Source organism: Tauraco erythrolophus, chromosome 24 (genome assembly GCF_009769465.1).
Source record: "Tauraco erythrolophus isolate bTauEry1 chromosome 24, bTauEry1.pri, whole genome shotgun sequence".
NCBI classification, from domain to species: Eukaryota; Metazoa; Chordata; class Aves; order Musophagiformes; family Musophagidae; genus Tauraco; species Tauraco erythrolophus.
Genome location: NC_141488.1, coordinates 1874797 through 1884574, shown reverse-complemented (window position 1 = coordinate 1884574; position 9778 = coordinate 1874797). Strand labels below are relative to the sequence as shown.

Below are 9778 nucleotides of genomic sequence, written 5' to 3'. Positions count from 1 at the left end.
CGCCGCCGCTATAAAGCACCTGCCGGGCGCCCGCCGCCGCCAGAAGCATCGCGGCGGCTCCGGCTAAAGCACCGCGCGGAGAAGCAGCGGGAGAGGGGCAGGAAAAATAAGAAAAGGAGGAAAGACCGAAGGAAAAAAAAACCCCAAAGCCTCCAACTTCCTCCAGCCATCCCAGCCCCACGCCTGCGAGACCCACGGCCATGCCCAGCCACCCCGCCGCCGCCGTGCTGCTGGCGCTCGCCCTCTGCGCCCTCCTGGAAGATGGTGAGCCCTGGGCTGGAGGGGGGCTCGGCACCCTGGGGGTGCCTGTCCTGGCAGGGGGACCCCTCTGCTCCCCCTTGGCTGCGCAGAGTGGGGCTGCGGAGGGTGGCTGGGGTCTGCACTGAGGCTGGCTGCGGGGTGGGGGGCATTGCTCGGTGGCTTCGCTGTGCCCTTGCTCCGGGGGTGGCCTCTGCAGCTGCCAGGGTTATGTGAGTCCTGTAGGAGCCCGCAGCCTCATCGGCACCTCCTGTAAATCCGCCTGAGTATTGAAATCGCCCTGCTCCTTACCGGGGGGGGGTAACTGCAGAGGGGACACGCTGACGGGCGCTCCAGTGCTCTGCACCCAGCTGGCAACTCATCCCTTCCTCCTTCTGCCACAGGTATGGGCCGTTCTCCGCTGGAGTCCCACCTGGCCCCGCATCCGAGGACCAAGCGATGTTCCTGCAACAGCTGGCTGGATAAAGAATGCATTTACTTCTGTCACCTGGATATCATCTGGGTCAACACACCTGGGTGAGTATGAAGACAGCTTTCTGGGGGGGGATATTTGCTCTGCTGATGAGTAAGTGACTGTACTTTCTGATTGAGGATGGAGTTAGGTTAGAGGAAGGTGAGAAAGGTCCCAGTCCTGTGCGGCTCTTGTAGCACCTGCTCTGGAGAGCACTGCAAGTCCAGTCCTTTCTAACATCCAGAAAGGGACACGCTGTGCTTCTCCTCAGGAGTTTCAGTATAACCCGCAGGGAAGTGGGTTGAAAGCACAAGGTGCTGCTTCCTCACGGGTTCATCTTTTTCTGGGATTTGTACCTCTGCAAGCCGAAAGCAACACCAAGATGTTACAGCTGCGAGGCAGAAAGTTACTCTGCCCGCTTGCAAACTGCAACCCTGGCTGCTAGCTGCCAGTGCTGGTAATGAGACAGCGGTGGGCTGGCACTGGAGTCCTGTGGCTGCCAAGTCCTGCCCTCAGGAATGCTAAAACAGCTTTCCGAGCAGTTGCAGACCAATGGCCATCACACCGTGGCAAAACACATGTACTCAGGTGTGGTTATAATCACGCTCGCTAACGTGCAATTGCAACTCGCTGCTTGCTCGGAGAAGAGTTGCAGTCACTGCCAATCCTAAACCCTCTGGGAGAGTAGATTGCGATCAAAGATGGAGCGGGAATGTGCTAACAGCTCCGAAAGCACGCTGTGATCAGAAGAACCTGTTATGGCTCCAAAACATCTCTATTTGTGCTATGTCCTGCGTGTTAAAAATCCACAGCGGGGGCAGGTGGGTGGGAGGGAAGGCTCTGACACCTCCCTGCTCCAGGAGCTGGTTCCTTGCCGCTGGTGGGGCTGGCGGACTGGGGCAGCCGCGCTCCTCGTGCGCTGGGCCACCCAGGTGAGCTGCCAGCTCGCACGGGCCTCGCCGACCCTTGCACGGGCACCTGGGCTGCTGCAAGGACAGAATATTCCACTCGCAACCTGGCATGGCAATCACGCTGGGAGGGGTAGGGTGGGGAAAAACAGTAGGTGGGAGAGGAGCTGGGGTTTAAAGGCTTGGAGATAGCAGTGACCTTTTCACCTTGTCTATAGATGAGTCTTTTATTATCCTGGCACTGGCTTGGCTGCCTTCCAGGACCGCGTTATAAACCTGTTGGCTAATAAAAAGTTAGTGGCGTAGCTGATTCCTTTTGTTTTTCGCAGGCACACCGCTCCCTACGGCCTGGGCAGCCCGCCAAGGCGGCGCAAGAGATCGCTCAGCAGGTGCGAGTGCTCGCGCTCGAGGGACCACGTCTGTGCCACCTTCTGCCAGGCAAAGCCTGGGTAAGTCAGAGGGGTCCTGGGGATGTCCCTGGGGGGGTTCGGCGAGGGTGCAAGCAGGCAGAGGAAGCTCAGGGGCTGGAGTAACTCCGCAGCCTCCCTGGGGAAGGCTGCGCGGCTCCTTGCCAACAGCTGGAACTTGTCTCGTGGCTTTCGTACCCCTCCCAAGAAGCAAAGTGTCACCAGGGTGTTTTTGTTGTACAATAGTCTCTTTGCTAGCTGATACGAAGCAATGTTGCCTCCATCCCTCCTGCTGCCAGGAGGCTGAGGAAGCGCTGGGTGCACTGGTGGGAAGGGAGGAGCTGGCAGCGCGCTGGGAGAGGGGCACGCAGAGGGTGTGAAGCTCTGGGACAGCAGTGTGTCCTGCATGGCTCAGCTGGGAGAGGCTGCGGGAGAGTAGGACTGCTGAGAGCTGGGACTCGGAAGTCAGACACCTTTGGTAGCCAGGTCTTGGAGCGCATGTGGGCTCTCAGTCGTCTCCCTTCGGCCGGATTCATGGAGGAGTGCTTACATTGCGGAGAGCAAAGTCATTGTAGAGATCTGTCATTAACTTAACACCAAGGCAATAGTTAAACTCCCCAATGATTAAATACGACTGTGAATAGAGCGAAGACAGAAGAGGATTGAAGTAAAAGTGAGCTATAAATTGCTCTCAATAGCTGCAATTAACCCTTCAAAACATGCATTCAACTGTCTAGGTCTGTCGCTGGTGACGTTAGAGCATCACTCCCCCTGGTACTTACCATAGCGTGGCTGGATGTGAGTGGTTCATGCTTCTCCACTTGCTTCTTAGGTACCTTCAGAGTCTGAAGCTCCCAGAGAGCTCTGGAGCATCAATGAAGTCTCCGCAGAGCAATGGCATGAGGCCTTCCCATCACGGCCTACTGAGAGCTCTCAGGTGAGACGTTTAAACATCATAACCACTTTAAAATCTGGGGTTGTAACCCCAGACTGCAGTCACTGCTTGGATTTGACCTGACTTCCCCCTCTGATCTGCCTTTAAATGAGTAATCTTGACTTTTTCTGCTCTCTGTCGAATTGAAGGCTAACAGTTTCTTGCCTCCTCCAAAACTAGAGGAATATTACATAAAATGTAATTCTTGTTTGGAGTGGGAGATTCCTCTGATACGGGACAGGCAAATGGGTTATGTATAAGAAGGGGGGATGGATGGCATCACATAGGAAAATGATTGAGCAGCAGCTTTGGACCAAAGAAAATAGCTTTTCTCATATCACTGAATTGTGGAACTCATTGCTGAAAGAAATCATGGACTCCAGGAGTGTGAAAGAGTTAAAGGGAATTGGCAAGTTGAAGGCAGATTGGTCCATCAGTGGCAGTTAAATCAGTTGCAATGGGAACAATTTCCGAAAGGTAGATCTGGGAAAGCATCACCTGGGTCATGCCTGCTGCAGGACTCCTTGAATCCTCTGCCACTGGCCACTGATGGAAAGGAGATATTGGGATAGATGGATCTCTGCTGTGGCTTAAATACAGCTGCAGCTAGAATCTTCCCCCCTTCCTTCCCCCATTTTCTGCTTCAAAATAAATCTCAATGAGAGGTAGCTAAATATCATAATGTGGGCTGTTGCTGAGTAGTAGGACAATGGATTGGAGAATGACCATCATATCTCTTCTCCTTACAGGGATCTGGCTGTCTCCAGTCTGTGGTTCGGCAAGCACCAGCACCGTTCTCGGAGGAACGCACAGCCGACAGTTTTGCCTTGGAAGAAGAACATCTGGAAAAAGAAGAGATAAGAAACAGGTGCATACCAAGTTCACCAGAAGAATTTGGGGTCCTGCGGGTGCCGCTAACTCCGCTGTCGGTAGTTAGAGCTGAAGAAAAGGCCGTGAGAGGAAGGGGGAAGAAGTGGAAATCTCCGTGCTCCTGTTGCGTGAACCAGTACTGCATGCACTCCTGAGACTGTTGTAAAGGGAAAACTGTCTCTCTATACAGTCATAGATGTGTTGTGGAGCTGAATTGTGCCTTTTTGGATCAGGCAAGGGTCCTGCTGGTAGAGTACTCGCTCAACTCTGCACCGGAGTCCTCGGCAGGGGGTCAGCCTGCGCTGGGCGGTCGAATCACTTACAAGCCGGATGGCTCCGTGCTGTTCCGGACCTGGCAGCACTGAGCCCGTACCACTGGCCTGGTCTGCTCTGCCTCCGAGCCACGTTTGAGCATGGTTCCAGCTTGGCCCCGTTCAGAGGTGGTTTGGCTGGCCATGGTAGATGGGGATAAACTGCCTCCAGCGGGAGCCCACCTTTTGCACGTTTTTCCTCTTACTTGTCAGGCAGTGCGATGTGCGTTTGAGTGAGACTCCCGTGGTAAAAACAGCTCCCAGTTTTTATTAAAAAAAAAAAGTAAATATATCATCTAGAAGCCTGAAAGCCAACTGAGTAGTCAGTGGCATTCTTTGCCTGAAAAAGTCACTGAAGGGCTGTCCTTAAGTGGATCTTATTCAGGTGGAGGATAGCTTGCTTACACTGGAGCTTGCATCAAATCCAAGCACGACCCCTGGCATCAGGCACAGCAGCCGCAGGGGTGAGGAGGCTGAAGCGGAGCTGTAATTCGGCAGGAGCCCCGTGCATGCGGCCCCGCGTAGCCTGGGGGAGGGAGCCCCGCTGGGTCCGAGGCTCGAGGTCCGAGCTGCTTAGTCCGGATGAGTTCAGTGCTGTGAAGCTGTCTCATCTTCTTGGACATAGCCTTAGCGGGGTAGAGTACTTCCAGCTCTTAACCTAATATCCCAGCTTGCTTTCAGCTCTACCTGAAAGGGAAGGCCAGGGGCAGAGGAGATGGGTGGTGGGAAAATAGCACGCAAAGGCTTGCTTGCTGCTTCGCTTAGATCAGGTCTCTGAGTTGGACTCTATGTTCAATAAATGACCAGTATACGGATAGCATGTCACTATGAGAAGTGTAACGTGAATACAGAGTGCGTTAGGCAAGGGGCAGCCAGGTGGGATTGATGTGGAGGAAAAGATGGCTGAGAAGAGAGCACAGCACTGTCTGCACAGCTTTAGAAGAAAGGCTTGGATTTAAACCTGTGCCAGAATCATGGCTGCTTCCCCAGGCCTGGACCAGCACAGTGCTGCTGGCCCAGAGGAGGGAAGGAATAATTTGGAAAAAACACTGAGCCCAGGACCTAGAAACCAATCTCAGAGGCAAACACAATCTCAGGGCTCTGGAGCTGTATCACAAATGCACTTTTGTTTGCCTGGGGAGATTAACTTCTATTGTAAATTGTGGCTGCAGCTGTCATCTGGTTCGTGCAGATAAATAATTGTTCTCCTGGAACCACTATTGGGTCCCTCTTGCTGCCCAATCCAGTATTACACATGAGCGTTTGAAAAGGCTGCTTGAAGTTGGTGGTGGACCAAAATCTGTAGCTGTTGCAAGTGTAGTCCCATTGGACATATAAAATACTTCTTTGATTTTGCTTTATGCCCTAGAGAGGGGAAAAATGAGGCCAATTGATTGTATGGTCAATGAAACAGCAGACTAATCATTTGGTCCCCAAAGCTGCAGAGAAACTTTTTTATATTTGACCTTCTGAAGGTTTGAGTCATTCTAAAAAAAAAAATCCTGAAAGGGTTTGTTCCAGAGGAAACTTTGCACATGGTTTAATGTGAGCCTAGTAATTTAAAATAAAACTACTGCTGTAAAGTACTATGTATATCTCCTTGTGTATAATGTCTCTTCAAGTGACTTATTGCACACAGGCCGTATGTAGCATCCTAAAATCTGTATATTTATTTAAATCTATTGATTTTTTTTTTAGACAGTAATTTGCAAAATTTAATTTGTAATAAATAATGACAAAAGTCAATACTATTTGTCTTCCTTATTTGATGGCTGGGGGGTGGTGGATGAAGCAAAAGAAACCCAGATGGCCAAAAGCACTGTGAAAGTGAGTGGGACAGAACAGCTGGGTGAGAACGGGGAGGATGTGTAATCTTGTCAGCAAATTTCCATTCAAAGTGAATCTGTCTAGCTGACTTAAACATTTCTTAACTTAAAACAAATAGCTTGTTCTTTCTACATGTCTATGGGAACATAGGTGTGAAATAACCCCCAACCTGGTGTGCTTAGGGCTGTGGATGCTGAAACCAGCTTGAATCCTTGTGCCAAGGGATTCTGCTAATGCTTTCTCATGGTTTAGTCCTTTGCCTCAAATCCTCATGGCAGCTCTGTGACTGTGGTGTCAGCATCGCAGGGACAGAGCAACCACACACCTTCTGCTGCAATCACTAGGTTTTAGATCTGAGGAACTTCAGATGATCTTTCAGGTCTCTTCCAACCCAAACCATTCTATGATTCTTTTCTTTGGTTTTTTTTTAAGTGCAATCAAAAAGTCCTCATCCATCTGATGGTCTTTGCTTGAAGACCGCACCGTTGATCATTCTGGTCTAGTTAACTCAGCAGATCTCATGGTGCAGTGGTGAGAAAGGAATAAAAAAGAAACATGAACATAATAGCTAGCACTATACGTGCTGCATACCCAGAAACTGTAGCACTTCTTTGGGGATTTCCATGGCTTCCTGGGAACAGTAGTTCAGAGAGCTGCAGCCCGGTCCTTTCCTATTGTCCAGTTTTCTTGGATGAGCTGCATCATCCATGGTCAAGCCTCCACCCATGACTCAGTGTTAGAGTGTGGGAAAATCAGGTTCCTTTAGATGCCTCTATGATAATAAGTCGTAGTTTCTATGACTTTAATGATAAAAGTCCATGATAAAAAGGACCTTGAATTACAGGTAAAAGGGAAAAAAAGTCACCCTGAAACACTGCAAATTTCCAATGTATAATATCTAAGGTGCAATTGTCTCCTCTTCTGCTCAACCTTGTTCCAGAACAGGCCTGAAAATTTCGCCTGTTTGCAGAAACTTCCACGGTGTCCTGCTTGAACTGATTTCAGGTGGTGTGAATGAAGAAGCTGAGGGCTGTTGGAAATTCATTCATTTCCCAGGAAAGATTTCCTCATCATCTGGAATGTCTATTAAGCCAGCCTTGGGCCCGCCTTTTATTTGTCTTTCTTAAGTCATGAAAGAACTATGGCCTTAGTCAGCCCTTGGTCTCAGGGAACAAAGCATCCCTGCCCAGGCAGCTCGTGGCCCAGCGAGCTCTAAACATAATAGCACAAGGGGAGCACCACGTTTGCTGGAGGTGTGACCATAAGAAATGCTCTCCAGCCCTGCCACGGTACGTGGGCTTGAAGACATTCAAACAAGGAGAGAGAAAATTCGAACTAATCCATTTGTGAGTGGGTTCTGTGTGGTTTGTTGTTTTGTTTTTTTTTTTTTTCTGGTCCTAAGATCAATGAACAGAGGAAACTTTGCAGATAGGGCTGAACGATGGAAAATCTTCCAGGGCAAGCTCTCCACATTCACCTGGGGAAACTTTGGGTTCACCTGTGAGTACTATGGAAGGAAATGTTGGTAATCAATGTATCTGGATCATCAGTTTAAAATACCACAGGCCAGGCATCCAGAAAAGTCCCTCAAGGCCCTGATCAAAAAATCTCAGAAGATTTCAGTGCTAAGATCCTGTATAAGGCCCCTCAGGTGTCCAACCCAGTGCTGGGGAACGAGCTGAGCCCTGCAGTGAGCCCATGGTGTTGCCTGGAACAATGCTGACATCTGTGCAAAGACCAGCCCTTTGGGTACAGATTTAATTACAAGAGCTAATTAGGTATCACCCAAGGGAGGAAGAGAAGGGGGATGCTTAAGAGCATCTTAATTAGGGTGAAAAGGGAGAAGAGAGGACAAGCTTATTCTGAGGTTGTCGAATTCAGTGACAAGATTACCTGAAGTAGCTTGAAGGAGACATTTTACAAATTCTCACACATAACAGGAAAGAACAGAATAACAAAACTTTATTAAAGAGGAAAATCCAGGAAAGTAGGCAACTTCCAAAGCCAGTTCTAAGTATAAATGCTAGGATATCTTTCCTAAGATACAACTTTTTGATTGAGCAGTCCTTTTTATGATTGATGATTCCCGTGACAGTGGACCTCTTGTGCCCTGCATGTGACCGGCATTTTTTTCTGCAGCAGAAGCTCCTCAAGAAGAGCCTTTATAGATGGCCCACAGGCAGTTAACGTTCCTTCTGTACTGTGGGACAGTTCTGTCCTCATCAGGTTAGGCAATATTTTTTTCGTTAGGACTTTGTTCATGTCTCACATTTGTTGTGAGGTTCTGCTCATGAGAAAACTTGCTGACATAAAAATAGAAGGAGGCTTTGAGTGAGGGGTATTTGGGTGGATACCTTTTCAAGGTCAACCTTTGTTGCTTCTATGGAAAGAAGCAGCTGTCCATGCCAGATATCTGCTTTGCTAGAAGATTTTTCTGCCTGGCATTTTATAATTTTGCCCTCCTTGGGTTTGGATCACCCTGCGGAAGAGTTTGGCCTTATGAAATAAGACCTATGGTGCAAGAGGAGGGGAAAGGACACTGAATAAGGGGTGCAGAGTGGTGCTTTGCCATGGGTCAGCAGCTGGTCCCTGTGCCTTTGGTTTCGGGACCTCTGGCCTAAGCTACAAGGTCGGTGGCTCTGTGGAGGTTGAATATGGACCATCAGTATAGACCCCTCCAGACAGTACTGGTGGCCTACCCAGCAGCTGCCTCTCTATCTATAGGATTCAATTCTATTACAGAAATCTTTCACTTCTGCATGTGACTAAAGCCGAAGCTACAAGGCATTGAAGCAGATATTCTGCAAAAGGTCTTCTCTCTGGGAAGTATCTCCTGTGAGCACTTGTGTTGTAATGCCAAGCTTAGAGTAACGTAGTTCAATAGAATGGAAGCTTCTCAGTGTCCTTCAGCACCGAGAGGTTCTCTAGTCATCTGAGCCATGGCCAGGGTGCAGCCCTGTCTTGAGCTGTGTGGAGTGAGGAACAAATGGACCTACAGTGAGTGCCAGCTCCATAATTCAGGCCTTCTGTCACAGGCTAGTGAGCTCTGTGATCAGCTGCATCCCACATCTTCAAGATCCTGAAGATCCTCTAGCTGTGGGACAAGGAAAGCCATGGGCTCTTTCAATGTCATGCCCAGGTCAAGGCATCACAGTAACTGACCACAGCCGATCCAGGCAACAGTGAAGTATAAAACGCTGAAATCCCTCCCATGGGAACTAGGTCTCAAGTTTAACCCTTAATCACTTCCTTTAAGAGGCAATTGGTAGAAAAGCTAACACAGGCAGAGCTGGTATAAAACTGTTGGGTGAAGCACATCTCCATCTGGCACACCTTCCTCTGAAGCAGCAGCATTATACTGCCTATGAGCCTTTCCTCAACTTCATACCTGCTCACTGCTGGGTGTCTCTCACCTATCTAACTTCTGGAAGACCTTTGAGAAGACCTTACAGCCACTCCCTTGTTGAAAGGAAACAGTGTGTTCCTCTTCAAAGCATGGCTCCATCAGGTTGCCCTGCAAAGGTGAGATGGTTTCACTGACCTCCTCCCTGAGGGAAAGGCTTCTTGAAGTGGTGAGGTTGACTTAACAACCTGCAATAGGTCAACTCTGCACCCTTCAGTCCTCATCCTCCCTTCCCCCCCCTAGCACTGACTCTGATGCTGACCAAACCTGTGTGGGCAAACTGAGCTGGGAGAAATCCAACTCAGGAGAAGTGAGGGGGGTATGTGATGGTTTAGTGACTTCGACTGGATCAGATGAGTCCAGAGCTGAAAGACGAAGCCTCATGAGCAAGCTAAACATCTAGCTGAGA

General features: G+C 49.5%; 1 protein-coding gene across 1 annotated transcript; it reads left to right on the top strand.

Moving 5' to 3' along the window:
* The first annotated feature begins 200 nt into the window (after window positions 1-200).
* LOC104370697 (endothelin-2) lies at window positions 201-3819 on the top strand. Its single transcript, XM_086626224.1, has 5 exons — window positions 201-264; window positions 642-774; window positions 1947-2066; window positions 2857-2961; window positions 3708-3819. Exons 1-5 carry the CDS (start codon window positions 201-203, stop codon window positions 3817-3819), a joined length of 534 nt encoding a protein of 177 aa, XP_086482350.1.
* Window positions 3820-9778: the final 5959 nt, after the last annotated feature.

Excerpts from the sequence above, each read along its gene's own strand:
- LOC104370697 (XM_086626224.1), top strand. The coding sequence starts at position 201 with ATGCCCAGCCACCCCGCCGCCGCCGTGCTGCTGGCGCTCGCCCTCTGC. Across the intron at positions 775-1,946 it reads ATCTGGGTCAACACACCTGG|GCACACCGCTCCCTACGGCC; the intron begins GTGAGTATGAAG and ends TGTTTTTCGCAG. Across the intron at positions 2,067-2,856 it reads TTCTGCCAGGCAAAGCCTGG|GTACCTTCAGAGTCTGAAGC; the intron begins GTAAGTCAGAGG and ends CTTGCTTCTTAG.